General features: G+C 51.3%; 1 protein-coding gene across 1 annotated transcript in view; it reads left to right on the top strand.

Annotated features, from left to right (window-relative positions):
• The window catches only part of UNC119 (unc-119 lipid binding chaperone), a 41915-nt gene that overhangs the window by 8702 nt on the left and 15805 nt on the right, over window positions 1-17408 (top strand). The window contains exons 2-3 of the mRNA XM_084651065.1: window positions 10390-10503; window positions 14155-14257. Coding sequence (XP_084507191.1) covers window positions 10390-10503; window positions 14155-14257 — 217 coding nt within the window. The remainder of the gene's footprint in view (window positions 1-10389; window positions 10504-14154; window positions 14258-17408) is intronic.

The raw sequence follows: 17408 nt of genomic DNA, 5'->3' as shown, positions 1-17408 counted from the left end.
TCAGTTTAACAAACCGAGCTTGCCCGGGAGGAATTGGTTGGGCTGGCTGACTGCGGCCCCGAAGGGCACTTGGAAGGGTCCGACTCGTCAGTAAAACGGGTTCTCTGTGGTGGTCGTAGCATCTCGTCCTCTCCGGCCTTGTGTCCTATCACAGGCTGTCCGGGCTGCTGCTGCATTGTCTTTTGCAGCACCTTTCCCAGCAAACCTGGTTGGTGGCGGCAGGGGACGCTGTATTTCCAGCATGGCGAGTCGCTAGGGTTGCTTTCCTGCTGTTCGTTGGTTTGTTAATCTATCGTTCCTTCCCAGTGAGCCATGTCTGTGTAAGGGGCTTGTGGTCAAGCCTGGCTTGGCAGCATCTTCCTGGGAGAGGCGATTTGACCTCTAGGGAGCCTGTAGCAGAGGCCCGCCTGCATGCTGTTGGGCAGCAAATACAGGGAGGTGGTGTCAGGCCAGCCTGACCGTTGGCAGTGGAGGTTAGTTTTTCAGAGAGGCCCTTTTGCTGGGGCTGGGGCACTGTGGGATAGCCCTTGGAGGACTGCTATACCTTGCTTGGCATAGCATGAGCCTGAACTCTATCCACAACATCCCCACTCGGAGCACTCGTGACGCAGTGCGGGGTCCCTTCAGATTTCCCCTCTGGGGAAGCCGAGCAGACTCAGTAGGGCTCAGAGTACGACTGAGGCATGGTTTAGGGACTCCTGGGTTGAGATGTAGGGTCAGTTAGTTGTTGTTTCTCTAGTGAAGATGAGCCCTAAGCGGTAGGGGTGACGTGGGGAGGGGCCCTGCGTGGGACTGTGGTGTCTGGTTGGTTGGGGCCCTCTCTTGCAGGTTCTTTACACTAGTAATTCAGGGCTTGCCTTCTCTAGCCTGGAAGACTCCGTGGAAGCTGGCAGGACTGAGACATTACAGGTCTCAAGCTATGAATCCAGGGGAAGGGATTTTTATTCAGACAAATACTGAACACACCCTCCAAATGGTGTGTGAGGCTGTGTGTCTCCCCCACAAAACCGGCCATAGGCCCGGTTCACCCCACCTGGCGCACACTGGCCCGCTGCCTGAAGGCCTTGCTGCTTGAATGATTGGACGAGAAATGCCACAATCTACGTCTTCGGGGCCTCCATCGAAACCAGCGTGGGTGAGATTGGCATGTCCTGGTGTGTCCACGGTCCAGTAGACGTAGCTGTAAGGCCGGCAAAGCCTTTTGCACAGGTTGTGGGGGGATCTCTTGGGCTGCCATTATATGGTGCTGCAGAAGGGCTGAGACAAACCCCAGGGAGGACTGAGTGCATCAGGAACGTTAGTGGAATTGCAGGCCCAAGGGTACTCTCAAGCAGGTAGTGCCAGGAAACATGCAGCCGCAGGAAGCCTGCAGCAGCTGCTCTGCTCTTACGGAGCCGGAGTGAGGATTTGGTCCCCCGGGAAGCCATGATGCCACCTCCTTACCATGGTGCTAGCGGGGACACGGCACTGGTTCCCTTTCCTCTCAAAATCCTCCTCTTCCTCCATCCCCTTTCCTGCTACGCTTCCCAAGAACATCTGTCAGTTCCTCTTCCCTCACGCTCCCCACCCCATGTGGGACTGAAACGTGCCCCTCCCTGGGCTGCCATGGGCTTGCGGTGGGGCGGAGGGCGTGAGATACCCGTACAGGGCAGTGTTTGCGCACTTGTCTACAAGACAATAAACTCGAGGAATCAAGTGGCAGGGCAGCCTTCAGCCCAGCCCAGAACAAGAGGCTTGGAACCACCTAGGACCCACTATTTTGCTCCAGGGCTTTGTTAGGATCCTGCTCCTTGGTCTCCCCTGCCCTCTTCTCTAGGGGGTTTTAATGTTGCTCCATCTGGTGAGTCTTCTTTCCTCTTCCTTGTTCTGCATTGCTCTGGATGCCAGGAGTACCCCAGTGCTCTGAGTCACCCCCTTCCCGCGGAGTGGGGCGGGGGGTGTATTCTGGGCTGGGGAGACAGAAGGTGCCTTTCCCTGGGTCACCAGCCTGCATGTTCAGTGTGTCTGTGCTATGTTTGCCCTCCTCCTCCTGAGAATCTCCAATCTGATAATCTCCTAATCGCCAGCTCCAAGCAGTCCAGCATCAGTGTCTGCGTCTTACACCTGGCTTACCTCTTGGGAGCAGGTTTCGAAATAGCCTCTGACCTGGTTTCTTAAAGCATGTTAGGAAACAGCCATGTGCTAGCCAGGGGGTTCCTGCCTCTTCTCAATTTCTGTTCCAGCTCCTGTTGGCAAGACAGGCTCACCCCAGGTGACTGCTGCTGCCTCCCTTGTCTGTATGGCCAAGGGCCCTTCCCAGATTCTAAGACCTTCCTCCTCCTTTTGGCACTCTGCTTCCCCTCCCCCACCCCCAGACAATTAAAGGCTTAGAATAAAATCTGCCAAAGCTGAGCTCAGATGCTCTAAGGATGAGATGCCTATAAATAAATGTTGGTGAGGCTAGAGGATTTTCCCTTTATCCCCATGGAGGGCACTGTAAATTCGTGGCCCTGATCTTAAGTGGGAGGTTGCTGGGAGCATTCCCCCCCGAACCTGATCCCCACTAATTCATTGAAGCTGCCCCAATAAAAGGTGCTCTGGCCAGGCTGGTGCCGAAGTCCAGTGTGGCCTTTCACCAGGCTGGGAATAGAGGCAGTGTGCTCTGGTGATCTGCAGGGCTTTATGGGAGAATTACGTCTGTTTGGCTGACCTTGAGGCCCCAGGTTTGTTCTCTATTCTCTCCCCCCCCCCCCCCCCCACTGTTGGCACTGAATGCTGTGTAATCCCATCCCTCTCCCACCGAGAAGTGCATGCTGGAGGAAATGCTCTCACCAGCACAGTAGGCTGAACATGAGAGCCGGGGCCTTTCATGCTAATTTATGGCACCCACTTGACTAAAATGAGTAGTTACTAAAGGAACAAATCTCTTAGAGAATGCAGAAGTGCCCTCGTCAGGGCTCTCAGTGTGTCTCTTGAAATGAGAACTGGAGCAAGGTTACCATTGCCCAGGGGAGGTGAGGACAGGCAGTGTTTGTGTAGCTGCACATACTAACTTGTCTATTGCCATTTTGTTCTTAGCTACTTAGGGGTAGAAGGTAGATGTGCCTGGTTGTTGCCGTGAGACCGGTGCATTCTGATGGGGATGAGGCTGCCCCTCTGACGGGACCAAGTGGTAACTGGCAGCATTCCCAGGCAGATGCTCCAGCCACCCGCTTATCTATCTTTTCCTGCTTTTTTGCTTCTGCCATGGGGTCGTTCCATCCAAGCCCCCTCCCTGGAGTTCCCATCCTCAGCTCGCCCATGGGAGAGGGAACATTCATGTTTAGGCTGCCCTGAGGGTGGTTTGTGGGGCTTTTACCCTCCCCTTGTGGACCATTTCGCTGACAGCATGGGTCTCCGTGTGTAAAGCACGTGGAATGCCCTTACATTTGACCAGTGCTTCTCCACCTACCGCCCGGCCCACTGAGTTCCCTCCAGAGCCAGGCACGCCCCCTTGGGCTCTAAGGCTTCTCTCGCGCTAGTCACTGGCATGTACAGACATGCCAGGTAGCCTGTCCTCTGTGCAATGTCCTCTGTCACCTTCTTTTCTGCACTGCTCAACGGGTAGCAGGAGGCCATCACTGTCTTGGTGCAGTGAGGCTGTGTGTCTCCACCCTTGCACGTGCACTGTTTGGGGAATTGCATCTTTCTGAAGAAATAGGAGGAAAACAACATGCTCTCCTTCCGCGCACTCGCTTCAGGCTTACAAGGGTTCCAGTCCCCACCTGGTTGGTTTCCCGAGCCGGACAGAGTCTGCGGGTGAGGGGGGAAGGGGTACCAAGTTCACTTCCTTGGGATGGGCAGTGACGTGTGCCTCTCCTCTGCTCGCTGCAGCGCTTTGGCTGAGTGGGGATGCAGAAGCTGTGCCCTGCTTGGCTTCACAATGTGTATGTGCTTCATTGAACTGCCATTGTGAAACTGACTGCTCCTTCCACCGAGCCAGGCTTGCCCCCCTGGTGCTGAAATCCCTGCTGCTCTGGGGGTTTTCTGGATACAGGCTGCCAGCAGTTCCGATGTGCAGAATAGCATTAGAGACACAAGTTAATGCTGCCTCTTTTGCCGCTGGCTCCCATGCAGCCTTGGGCTTTCCAGTAGAACACCCTCTTCTAGCCTCTGCTGCAGAGGTGAACTCTGGTTCACAAGTGCTTTGTGTTTCTCCCTTCCTCGTTCCAGAGGGAGCCAGCGACTGAGCGGCAGCTGCTATTGCTGTCTGAACGTCTCCTCAACCCAGACAGAACCAACCAACAATCAAGACAAACACTCACATTAGATCAAGAAGAGATCCCCAAATTTAATCTCACTTGTGACCTGTGCAGGATTTTATAACTCAGGCCTCGAGGAGTGCTATTCGGGTTTGACTTGTGGTGACTGGTTGCCAGCATGGGATTGGGGCAGGGAGGGGCAATGGCACCAGACACCCGTCATTCCCGTCAAAGGGGTTGTTTTGCTTCCCTTCTCAAAGATGCAAGAGCTCTCTCGCCATTAATGATGTCTGACATCTGACTTTACACCAGGATCTGTGTGTTACAGACTAGAGTGCGCGTCCTCTGCTGGCGTTTCCTAAGCAAGGCAGAAAGCAATTTTTCAATCCTGCCCTGCTCCCAGGGGAAGGGGGAAGGACTGCAAAAGTCACTGAACTTCTCTTTCAGTGATTTATCTATTCCCTACTCTGTAGAAGGAAGGAGAGGAGCTTGCAGCTGGAAGTTTGATGGTGATTGGGCTGTCTTGTGTATCTAGCCATTCATCTGTTACATGTAGGAAAGACTTACTGAATTGTCTTGCAGATAAGATTGGAAGCTCTCATCTTGTGTAAAGACACCAGTTAGCTTGATGCATGAGCAGTCCCCTTCTTCTGTGTGTTACTCGATCTGCATTTATTTCTAAACCATTATAATTTTGTGTCTTTGAACTTATCTACTGATTATGAAGCGAGCAGAGCTTGTATAATGTATTGTAGAGAAAGGAGCTTGCAAATTCTGCAGGTCATGGCCTGGGGATCTGTAAGCCTTGCAACCGACAAGCTCAGGATTTTAAAGCTAGGAGTTTAGGTGCAAAACCCTGCTAATGCGATGTTGAGTTGGTACCGTTAGACTGGCAATGCAGTGAGCAGCATTGGCCCAGCTATGCTGCACATATTCAAGGGCTGATTCTTTTCTTGTTAAATATGCAGCTCAATATATTGGGGTCATAAAATGCATCCTCCAAAACACGTAGGACCTGCAACATGGCCAGCCTATCACTGCTGCTGGGCCCCTAACTCTAGTATTTCCTGGCCGTCTGCAACCTTCTAGTTGCAGTGTGCAGGTTCTTGTGCTGTGTGCACATGCAAATGCTCCGAGTTGTGGGCTGATTCCCTAGGACATAGTGTGAAAACGGCCATCTTCTCCTGATAGCCAGCCATGGCCTCCTGTTGCGTCGGCACTTTTCGTCAGAATGAAATCCCACATGGAAGTGCCGAGGCTGCCGACACCGCAGGACCATGCTGCCCTGGGGATTTTCCCCTTTGGATTTGGGCAGAAGGTGCTGCTGGCACAGGAGCACAAACTGTATTGCCCGGTCCTATTCCAAATAATGGACCGTGCCAGAGACGGGACGGGATACACGACCACTGGCTTTAAGGAGTCAGACTTTTATTTTGGTAGGGGGCACTGAAGCCTCCAATTAAATATTTTGGCTCTGAAGTTTGTGAAGCGCTGTGTGAAGAATTCCTGGATGTGGGCTCTTCTCCTCTGACGAGATGGGACTCTGTTTCTGGAGACCCTGAGAGCATGTGGATTGCCAGCCAAAGAGACGTCTCTGGATGCCTGTGTTCCCACCCTGTCTTTCCAAGGCCATGTATCTCGCCCTTACAGGGGGCTCTGGAGAGGCAAAGTCATGAATGAGAAACATTTTTCTGTTTTACCTGAGTTTATATAAACCTTATTCTTACACAACCTCCATGTGGGGCTGCCTGGCCCGCTGGTGTCCCTTCACCCTGCCACCTGTTGTTTTGGGCTTTCGTGCTGGCTCAGCACCAAGCCCGTTCTGGTGCAGTTTGGTCATTTTACCCTCATCCTCAGACGTGGGGCTTTGGGACATACGTACTTCATGCTGCTCCCCGGAGGAGTGGCTCTTCCTCTCCCACCAGGCTCTGGCCGCTGATTGAACCATGCTGCAGGAGTTGAGCTTAGTTCTAGTGGCGATGACAGCGCTGCTGGTCCCCTGGGCTGCCTCTGGTTCTACAGGCCTTGGACTCGGAGCCTGGTTCTAGCCGTGGTCCTTTGGCCTTAACCTGTGGTCAGCGCTCAGCAGTGAGACTGCAGATGTTTCTCTCGGACTGTCTATAAATGGGAGTTGCTCATTCTGGTCAGTTTGTGATGCTTCCCCCTTTAGAGCCACACAGGTTGAGGTGGAGCTGGTAGAAGTGACTAAGTGGGAGGGAGAAGACTTTATGTAGATGACTCAGAGGCAGTACCCTACAGCTTGGGTGTCAGACTGTAGGCCAAATACAACGTACAGTGTTCTTCAAAGTTGCCTGTGGCCATTTCTCCCCCTTCAATGTGGTGGAGCAGGCCAGGTTGGAGCCTGTAGTCTCCAGTTCTACCTCTGTAGAGAGGAGGCTGCTCTGTCCTAGGCTAGTTAGGTATGACCTTGGCCTTCTGGCACCCTGACACTTCTGCTCGCAGGTGAGCGAAGCTCAGACTCTGTGGCTGCAGGCTGTGGACAGGGCTTCTGCTGGTTCTGTAGAAATATTTATCTGTAAAGAGAAGGTCAGGGTAGGGTCTCACCAGTGGTTTACATGAGGTGCTGGATTCCTTCTCTGACAACACATTTCTTACATAATGTCCTAGGTGGTTCTTAAATACAGCAGGCCTTGGGAGAGGAGGCAGTGTTTGTGCAGTTAGCAAGTGTCTCCATCATTAATAATGGGAGCTGTTGGGAAAGAGCCTGTTTCTGAGCAGGACTTGGAGGAAGCAAATATCTCCGTGCAGACTCTGAGAGGAGCTGGGTTGATACCACGTCAAGTGCGTGCGTGTGTGTGTCTCCACTAGGAGACTGGACAATGCCATTCTAGGGGGTAGGGCAGGAAAGCTGTTACCAATTACACCAAATCCCACCTTCACCCTGGCAGCTAACCTGCCTGGGGGTGGTCCAGCTAGATACCAGAGTACCGGTAAAGATGAGGGTGTTTCAAAGACTTCCCCCGCAGAGCTGGAAAAGGTGGTGAAGGTTTTCCAGTGCCAGAGAGACAGAGTGGCCAGCACTCGGCCTTCTGTGTAGCTCTTTGCCCATAGCTCTGCTCTCATTTGGGTGATCCACAGACACTGTTACTATAGCAACCACCGCTGCCTAGGATGGGGATAACTGTTGCCATGGTGCTAGCTGGGGAAGAATTCTGCAGAAGAAACAGTTAATTATTAACTTGTGGACAAACATGACTTGCACATCGCACCCCCTCCCGCTTCCAGACTGTTACCAAGTAGTTCACTTGTCTGGAGCATGTGGTCTGATCATGTTACTGACTGTGGCTCTTACACCTTTCAGAAGCAGCTGCCTCTCTCTGCGATTAGGTGCACAGCCTTTGATAGTGGGCAGCAGTAGCCTCCAGAAGTGATATTAATATGTGCCTATGGGGTACAAATTAACTTACGTAAGTATCCTAGAATGTTCCAGCCAGATCAGCCTTGCTAACAGTTTGGCCTGGCCCTGCGCTGACCCTTAACCCTCATGTATCTTCACATGACACGTTCCCCGTATTCAAGTTTAGGGTTTCCTTGTTGGAGTCCAGAATGGAGTGTTGCTTTAAATGCCTGGACTATCTCTGCCTCAAGAGTCACCAGGAAATGTGGGGTTTTATGCAGCTGAAAGAGTGCTTTGCTTTAATAGGGTTCTTCTCTCAGCAGTGGGCCTCAGCTAGATTTGTGATAACCAGCAATGACTGACATAGTTGAGCTTCTGCACAGCTCTTGGATAGGAAGAAAATTATTTTGGCCAAACCAACAATCAAAGAGCTGCTGTTAGTGTTTCCACTTGTTCTGTGCTGATACTCTGAGAGGGAAATGTCACTGCCACATGCCAACAGAAAGCTTTGTGCTTAATAGCATCCCTAACGGACTCCATTTCCTATGAACTTCCACTGTCTGCTGGTGATGGCACCCCGCAGTAAAATCCTGTGGAGGGTAAGTCTAATGCTCCTGTTCTTTATGCTGTTGAGTGCTCAAACAGTTCTCTGGATAGAGCATCTGCAAAGAGGCTCCTGGAAGAGGAAAGGCACAGAATGTGCAGTTAACTTTCAGTAACACAACAGCTGAAAATAGTCACACAAAACCGCAGATTACATGCATGGTACAGGCTAGCAACCTGGGAATGATCAAACACATGTCTGCATCTGCTCTAGAGTGCTGGGATCTAGTTCCTGTGATTGCAAATCCCAGCCTGAGGGCTTTGTGGTCTGGCTTCTGGTACAGTTTGTTGTGCAGAGATCATAGGATATCTTTCTGTCCTGCTAGTCACAATGTGCTTGATTTAAGACACATTCTTAATGTACTGGGGCAGTCTTGAATCACACCGGTCATTTTCTATCCAAGGATTTGCCCAACACAGTAGTTAGTATACGCACTTCATTTGTGCTTCCTCTAAAGCATGCTCCTCCTGTCTGAAACCTACAGTAATTCCCTCACATGTGTTAGGCTTTGTCTACACTACACTACACACGTATGTCGATATAACTTCGTCCACTCCCTTGTGTGACACTTGAACTAATCTCTGGTGTAGACAGCAGTATGTCAATGGGAGGGAGGGCTTCTCCCGTCCACATAGGTCTCACCTCTCCAGGAGGTGGAGTACCAGTGCCAACAGGAGAAGCTCTCCCATCGACATAGGCATAGTCTCCACTATGGACTAGCACACAGCTGCAGCATTCATAGAATCATAGAATGTCAGGGTTGGAAGAGACCTCAGGAGGTCACCAACTAAATCATCCCAGCCAAGGCTTTGTCAAACCTGACCTTAAAAACCTCTAAGGAAGGAGATTCCACCACCTCCCTAGGTAACGCATTCCAGTGTTTCACCACCCTCGTAATGAAATAGTGTTTCCTAATACCCAACCTAACCCTCCCAATGTAAGTATAGATAAGTCCTTAGCTAGCTGACCCTTACTACACCCCTGGGAGGTGGATACGATCCCAATTTTAGAAGTGGGGAAGCAGGCACAGCCACTAAGTGATGAGCTGGGATTAGAACTCAGGAATTAGATTCCAGCTGTGCTCAAACCTCAGACCTGTTGTGCCCAAATTTTTCCTGTCACTTCCCCCCGGCCCCGCAACTAGTAATGGAATCTGTCTGCCCGCCGCGTCCCACCGCCACCACCATTACTGCACAGTTAGCTCAGCAGAGGAGCTTGGGTTGAAGGCAGAACTGGGGATGGAGGAGGAGGTGGTGGTGACCTGGGGGTGGAGAACATTCCTCCACGCTCCTCAGTTTGGGGACCACTGCTCTAGAGCAGGTCTCTCAGAAATGCCCCAGACACTGTTCTTCACTCATGTATTTACAGGCTAAGTTCACTTATGTATATTGGTGGTCTAAATTAATTTAGATTTTGCCAGCATAAAATAGGTTTTCAGAGCTGCCTTTACTCTGTGCCTCTGTAACATGGAGAGTAACCACAGGACTAATGATCTCCCCTCCCGCACCCAGCACAAAGGTAAAGTTGCTGTCTAGTGGCAGGGAGTTGGAATTGGTCCCAAGACAAAGCAAGACAAGGGTTGGAAAGAGTGGTGTTCAGCCACAGAATTTAGCAGTGATTGACTCAGGAAAGGGCCCCATTAGCAGACCACAGTCTAGTCAAGATCCACCTCTAGTTAAAAATAGCTGCAGGCCGGTTGCTATTAGCTTTCATGAGGCCTGAGGAAAAGGTAGCAGAACTCACCCCCAGACTAGTGTGAATGGCGAGGTGAGGCAGTATTGTGTCTTGGGAATACTTGTTCTGTTTAGGTGAAGTCGGCTTAGTGCCTGTGAAGCTGTTTAGCATTTGCACTCTTGCAGACTTCTTAAACGGAAAAGGCCAGAGCTCGATCGACTGCTGCCTGCTTTTCAGGGCCCTGGATGAAAAGGGATCCAGAAGGTGGAGGGCCAGGATCAGGGCATGGCAATGACTCCTCCATGCCTTGGGAGAAGGCATTTTTCCATCTTTTCATCTTTCCATTTGGATCAACATGGAGTGCTGCAAACTGGGAATTGTAGCCTCTGTAGGCTGCAGCTCTGTATTAAAGAAAAGGGGTTTTTGGGGTGCATTTGGCCACCCCCACTGCTGGTTGTGATCCCAGAGAGCAGTCTGAAGTCCAAGCCAATGCAACACACCCTTTCCTTACTGAATTTGCTTTCCTTCCACAGATTATTTGTGCACTCCTGAGGAAAATGTGTACAAGATAGATTTCACCAGGTTTAAAATCCGAGACATGGAGTCTGGCACGGTACTGTTTGAAATCACCAAACCACCTGCCTCAGGTGAGTGCAGAGAATGTTGTCACTAATAAACAAATGCCACTTCACACCTCTCTTCTTCAGAAATAACCTTTGCCTTTCTCTGGCCTCTTTCACTCCAAGCACTTTCCAAATAGCAAAGAGACACTGTCAACTTGAAATCTAGTCACTTCAAGGAAAATTATCTTCCTATCGAAGTTGGGCCTCTAAGCCAGGGGTGGGCAAACTTTTTGGCCCAAGGGCCACATCTGGGTGGGGAAATTGTATGCAGGGCCATGAATGTAGAGCTGGGGCAGGGGGTTGGGGGGCAGGGGGTTGGGGTGCAGGAGGGGTGTGGCAGGGGGCTCAGGGCAGGGGGTTGGGGTGCAGGCTCCAGCCCGGTGCCACTTACCTCGAGCAGCTTCGGGGTGGCAGTGGCGTGCAGTGGGGCTAAGGCAGGCTCCCTGCCTGCCCTGTCCCCACACTGCTCCCGGAAGTGGCCAGCATGTCCGGCAGTGGCTCCTGGGGGTGGGATGGGGCAGGCGGCTCTGCCACATGCTGCCCGCTGCCCTCTGCCCTCGCCTGCAGGTAACACCCCCGAAGCGCCCATTGGCCACAGTTCCCCATTCCTGGCCAGTGGGAGCTGCGGGGGGCAGTGCCTGGCAGCGCACAGAGCCCTCTATCCTCTCTCTCCCAGGGGCTGCACACTGAGCCCTCTGTCCCCCCCTCCCCCAGGGGCTGCAGGGACATGGTGCCGACCACTTCTGGGAGCGGCACGGGGCCAGGGCAGGCAGGGAGCCTGCCTTAGCCCCGCTGCACCGCAGCTGGCAATCCCGCGGGCTGGATTGAAAGCCCTGACCAGACGGATCCGTCCCGCTGGCCATAGTTTGCCCTCTCCTGCTCTAGGCATTCGCCTTCATCAGTGCCCATTGTGCCAATACGGACGTGATAAAAAAGCAGGTCCCTTCCACAGTGTTCTTAATTCGCTACATGTGACAAGAGGCAACAGGTGGATGCTGCACATAAATGAGAGCGCGGCAGTATGAGGTCCTGGTGACACTTGTTCGCGTAATTGGAAGCAGTAGTCTCAGATTTGACACCAGCTTCTCAGTGCCCCTGCCAGTTTCTGTGGTTTCACAGTCCTATTTTCCTATCGCTTAAAATGTCTTTCACACAGCAGCAGTGAAGAGACACTTCTCCAAAGGGAGACTCTGTCTGTAGAGGAGGAGCTGAGTATATGTGAAGTACTATCAAAGGCACAAAGTAAGCAAACTGAAACACACAGGTTTGTTTAATCTCTGTCGACTCTTTGGTGTTACTTGTAACCATAAATGATAATGACAGTTCAGACAGAAGCATGACTTATATTTTAAGTTGTGTCCCTTTGAACCTCTGTCTCCCTGCACGTGAAATGGAGTTTTTTTCTTCATGTTACAGATGGAGAAAGTGAAGCACAGAGCTGAAATGGCTCGTTCAGTGTCCTGCAGTCAAAAGTATAACTGGGTTCAAAAAAGAATTAGACAGGTTTATGGAGGATAGGTTCATCAATGGCTGTTAGCCAAGATGGTCAGGGACACAACCAATGCTCCAGATGTCCCTAAACCTCTGACTTGCCACAAGCTGGGACTGGATGACGGGATGGGTCACTCTATATTTGCCATGTTCTGTTCTTTTCCTCTGAAGCACCTGGCACCAGTCACTGCTGGAAGACAAGATGCTGGGTTATGTGGACCACTAGTCGGGCCCAGTGTGGCCGTTCTTATGCTCTACAGGAGACAGCAAAGTGACTCCAAACACTCTCAAATCTTTACTGACACAGAAGTGTAAGAGTTGGGACACTAATGGGGGCTTGCCTACACTCTCACCTCTGGAGTGATTGATCCAGTGGGGGTCGATTTATCATGTCTAGGGAAGATGCGATAAATTGACCACCGAGCGCTCTCCCGGAGTGAGAAGCGTAGGCGGAGTCTACAGGGGAGCATCAGCAGTCGACCTACTGCAGTGAAGACACTGCAGTAAGTAAATCTACGTACGTCGACTTCAGCTGCATTATTCATGTAGCTGAAATGGCGTAACTTAGATCCATCCTTCCCCCTGCCAGGGTAGAGCAGCCCTGGCTAGCAGCATGACTTTGCAGCTGGGATTGAGATCAACGTTTACATTTGAGGAACAAATCCTTTATATTTCAGTCATATAAATAACTTAAAATATTGTTCCCTGAATGTAAAGCTCTTACCTGCTCAGTGACAGAGAACGAAAGTAACCTGTAAACAGTTTCCCCAGCAGCCAGTGAATAGAGGGAGCTGTTCAGAAGTGGCAGGCAGGCTGATTTGCTGTGCTTGGCTGCAGGGCAGTCTTAACGCTGTGAGGGACAGAATCAACAGCAGATGTGGCAGAAGTGGCAAGTCTGTGCCCACTCAGAAGGAAAATGGGAATTGGGAAATCTAGCATTCCTGGACTTTTCTGCATGTCCGCTCCCATCGTGTGTTTATTGCTCCTCCTCCAAGCCCTCCAAATGTTACTGAATTTGGTGCTATGGAAAGTAATAGGCTTCTTATGTCTGACTCTAGGCAGGGATAGTGTGGGTAGGTGGTGTGCAAGCTTCCCATATGTGTCTTTGCTAACACACTTGCAGCCCCAGTGGTTCTTCCAGTTCTGGGCCTTACTTTCCACTGTTAAATCACCTGGGTCCTTGCCTTCAACTCTCCTACTGTTCCAGCAGCGAGTCTCCATTGAGCAGAGGTTGCCAGTCATTCCAAACTGTATGACTGTCTTATACTTGTGAGCCAACTCCTGAGAGAGAGGGAGAGAGAAGCTAGTGATCTGGCCTCCACTGTCCAGGTTCTTCTGCAAACATTTACTTTGTGTAACTGTTTTCAGATTCTTCCATGTTTATAGAGCTGGAATCCAGTGTGTGCATTACCCCTTTCTGCTAGGGATGCTATCCCTATGGAATGGCATGAGAAGGACAGAGCTGAAGAGCCAAACTTTATGGCTCTGAAGCAACACTACAGCCCCACACTGATAGCCCCATGATGAAATCAACTCTGAAGAACCAAAATACAATAATGAGAACGTGCTGAGGAGATCCAGAGAGAGGCCCCCCACATTCTCTACTGCCCCAATTGACTTGATTCCTTCACAAAGAAATTCCTGCTGCAAAGGTGGACTCTATCTCTGTCACTACATTTCCCTCAAGAAGCAGACAGGTGGTAGATCTGTCTTTAGTTTTCTGGATGTATTCATACTCGTTAGGGATACAAACTAGCAAATAGATTAGCTGACATAGCATCAGTGACCTGGAAGTGTTTAGGGTAGATGTGTAATACTGAACATAGCCATTTTTTCTTCAACATTACCTTAATAAAATTATTAAATCTATACTTGTGTATTACCTTCCACCTGAGGCTCTCCAAGCTCTTTACAGAAAATACACAGCACAGGACCCCTAGTAGGTAAGTAAACATTAGCCACTGTCTGCAGATAGTTAACTTTTCAGTGCCTGAGTTTGCCTGACTTGTCCACAAACATCTTATGCAGTCTTTGGCTGGGCTTTCAAACTGAGGAGACAGGCAGTATCAGGAATGGAGGATCTCTGAGGGGGAGGGCGGACTTCAGGGTACCACATAAAGGTGCTCTCCTTAGGTTCCTGTTTCTCAGTCCACAATTATGAAGATTTGATTTGTACCATTCCAGAACGTGAACATGGTGATAAAAAGGATGTTGACCCTAATGCCGGACGGTTTGTTCGCTATCAGTTCACTCCAGCTTTCCTTAGACTTCGGCAGGTTGGAGCCACGTAAGTATCTGGGGTATTGTGCTGCTCTTCCTAGTACTGAAATCGGTTGCACTCTTACTGTTTGGGGTGAAAGTGTCTTTAGTTTGCTGTAGGTACCAGATAGGCTTGCAACTTAAGTCAGTTTCGTAGGGGCTTTTTGCTGATTGTGACGAGGATCTCCTAACACCTTGAGGTTTGAACATTCAACCTGCCCAGTGCTTGTACCATATCGAGAAATGGGGCCTAAGAGACTAACACTAGGGTCTCATGTGGCGGTGCAGAACCAACAGGCTACATGCAGGTATCCCAGCTGCTCTTTGGAGAAGCGTGGCTTGGCAGTTGCTGTCCCAGTTGCTCAGCTTTTGAAAGAGGGCTCTGCAGCCTCCCTCGTTCCCAGCATCACTCCATGGATGCGAATGGAATCATGAATTCCAATGAGAACATTTAAAGCACATCAGCATTTGCACCATTGCATTGCCTTTGGTGGGTTGGGTAGGACCTGGTGCGGGTCAATAAGTGATGCTTATGTGCAGCACCAGTAAAACAGGTTTTTCTGTATAACTTCAGTCGAGGAATATCGCCACTGACTTTTACATTGTAAAGTGCAGATGTGCATGTATGTGGGGGGCATATCCTGAAACTGAAAAAACCAACTGGTGCAGGGAATTGGTTGTGTATTAATTTATTCCAGCTGAGCCTAGCTCGCTCAAAATGTGTCCTTCCCTTACAGGTAGCAATGTATCTGTGGTGGGGTGTTGAGAGGTGCAGGTTTTGGCTGAGATGCCCACACTTTCCCTTCTGGGTTGGGTGGGAGGCCCCTTTCTGCTCTCCTCGGAGATTGCCGACAGGATATTGGATAAAACGGTTACTCACTTTCTCGTAACGGTTGTTCTTCGAGATGTGTTCATCTCCATTCCAAGCAGGTGTGTGTGCGCTTCGTGCACGCCAGCCGGAAGATTTTTCCCCTAGCAGCATCCGTAGGGTTGGCCTGGGCACCCCCTGGGGTGGTGCCTTCATGGTGCCCAATATCAAGCCCTGCCGACCCCCACCCCCTCAGTTCCTTATTGCCGACCATTCCAACAGAGGGGTAGGAGGGTGGGTATTGGAATGGACATGAAGAACAACAGTTATGAGAAAGTGAGTAACCGTTTTTTCTTCTTTGAGTGATTCTTCATGTCCATTCCAAGCAGGTGATTCACAAGCCAGAGCTCAGGAGGTGGGGAGTTATCCACAGAAAAGAGCACAGCTCGCCCAAAAGCTGCATCATCCCTGGACTGTTGTGTAATTGCACAGTGCGATGTAAATGTATGTATCGAGGACCACGTGGCTGCCCTGCAGATTTCCTGAATAGGGACTTGTGCCAGGAATGGCACAGAGGAGGCCTGGGCCCTGGTAGAGTGAGCAGTTATCTGCAGAGCGGGCTCCTTTGCCAGGGTAGCACTCCCTAATGCAGGACGTTATCCAGGACGATATGCGTTGAGATGATACCAGAAAGCCCTTCATTCTGTCTGCCATGGCTACGAAGAGTTGGACGGACTTCTGGAACGACTTAGTTGTCTCTATGTAGAGGGCTAAGGCCCTACGCACGTCCAGTGAGTGCAGCCTGCGCTCCCTATCGGAGGAGTGTGGCTTGGGACAAAACACTGGGAGGAAGATGTCCTGGGTCATGGGAAAATGGGAGACAACCTTCGGGAGAAAAGCTGGATGAGGCCTCAGCTGAACCTTATCCTTATGAAAAACTGTGTAAGGGGGCTCAGACTTGAGGGCCCTGAGCTCTGAGACCCGTTGGGCCAAGGTAATTGCCATGAGGGATGCAACCTTGAATGAGAGAGATAGCAGGGAGCAGGTGGCCAGAGGTTCAAATGGCGGGCCTGTAAGCCTGGAGAGTATTAAATTGAGGTCCCAGGCAGGGACAGGCTGATGCGTGTGTGGGAAGAGCCTGTCCAAACCCTTGAGAAAACGACTGACCATAGGGTTTGCAAAGACCGAGAGACCGTCTGAACCCGGGTGGAAGGCGGAGATAGCGGCCAAGTGGACCCTTACTGATGACCGGGACAAGTTCTGGTGCTTTAGGTGAAGGAGGTAGTCCAGGAGGTAGTCCAGTATAAATGGCATGGGGGCGAGGAGCGGTGTCTAACTACGTTGCTCTGCCCAGATGGAGAACCTTTTCCACTTGGCCAGGTAAGTAGCCCTGGTGGAGGGCTTTCTACTACCCAGGAGGACTTGCCTGACCTGGTCCGAACAAGAGAGCTCTGTGGCACTTAACCATGGAGCATCCAGACAGTAAGATGGAGCGACTCCAGATTTGGGTGCTGGAGACGGCCCTGGTCCCGTGTGATCAGGTCAGGAACCAGCGGTAAGGTGAGAGGGGCCGCTATGGACATTTTCAGGAGCGAGGTGAACCACTGCTGACGCGGCCACACCGGCGCTGTTAGTATGACTCGGGCCCGGTCCCTGCGGATCTTGAGGAGCACCCTGTGGACTAGCGGGATGGGTGGGAAAGCATATAGCAGGCCGCCCTCCCACGAGAGAAGGAGGGTGTCCCCCATGGACCCATCACCATGGTTCCCTAGAGAACAGAATGTCTGACATTTCTTGTTGTCCGGAGTGACGAACAGGTCTATCTGGGGAGAGCCCCAGAACCGGCAGATTGAGCTCACTGCATCTGGCCAAAGGGACCACTTGTGGCTGTTGAAGGTGCGGCTGAGGCTGTCCGCCAGCGTGTTTCGCACCCGTGGGAGGTATGGGGCCTGCAGGTGGATCGAGTGCTCTGTGCAGAAGTCCCACAGCGCAAAGGCTTCTCGGCACAGGGGAGAGGAATGAATGTGCACCCCCCCTTTATTGGTATAGAACATCGCAGAGGTGTTGTCCGTGAGGATTGAAACACATCTGCCCGTTATATGCGTTTTGAAAGTGTAGCAGGCCAGACGCACTGCCCTCAGCTCTTTGACATTGATGTGAAGAGCGAGGTCCACCGGAGACCAGAGGCCTTGGGTCTTGAGGTCCCCTAGGTGAGCCCCCCAACCCAGATCTGAGGCATCTGACACCAAGGTGAGCGAGGGCTGAGGGCTGGCAAAAGGTACCCCTGTGCAAACCATTCAAGGGTTGAGCCACTGTAGGACGGAGTCCAGTACCAGGCGGGGCCGGGTTACAACCCTGTCCAACGCATCTC

Source organism: Lepidochelys olivacea (assembly GCF_965140295.1).
Source record: "Lepidochelys olivacea isolate rLepOli2 genome assembly, chromosome: 17".
Lineage (NCBI taxonomy): Eukaryota > Metazoa > Chordata > Testudines > Cheloniidae > Lepidochelys > Lepidochelys olivacea.
The sequence above is the reverse complement of the archived record's forward strand: the minus strand, read 5'-3'. Positions and strand labels throughout refer to the sequence as shown.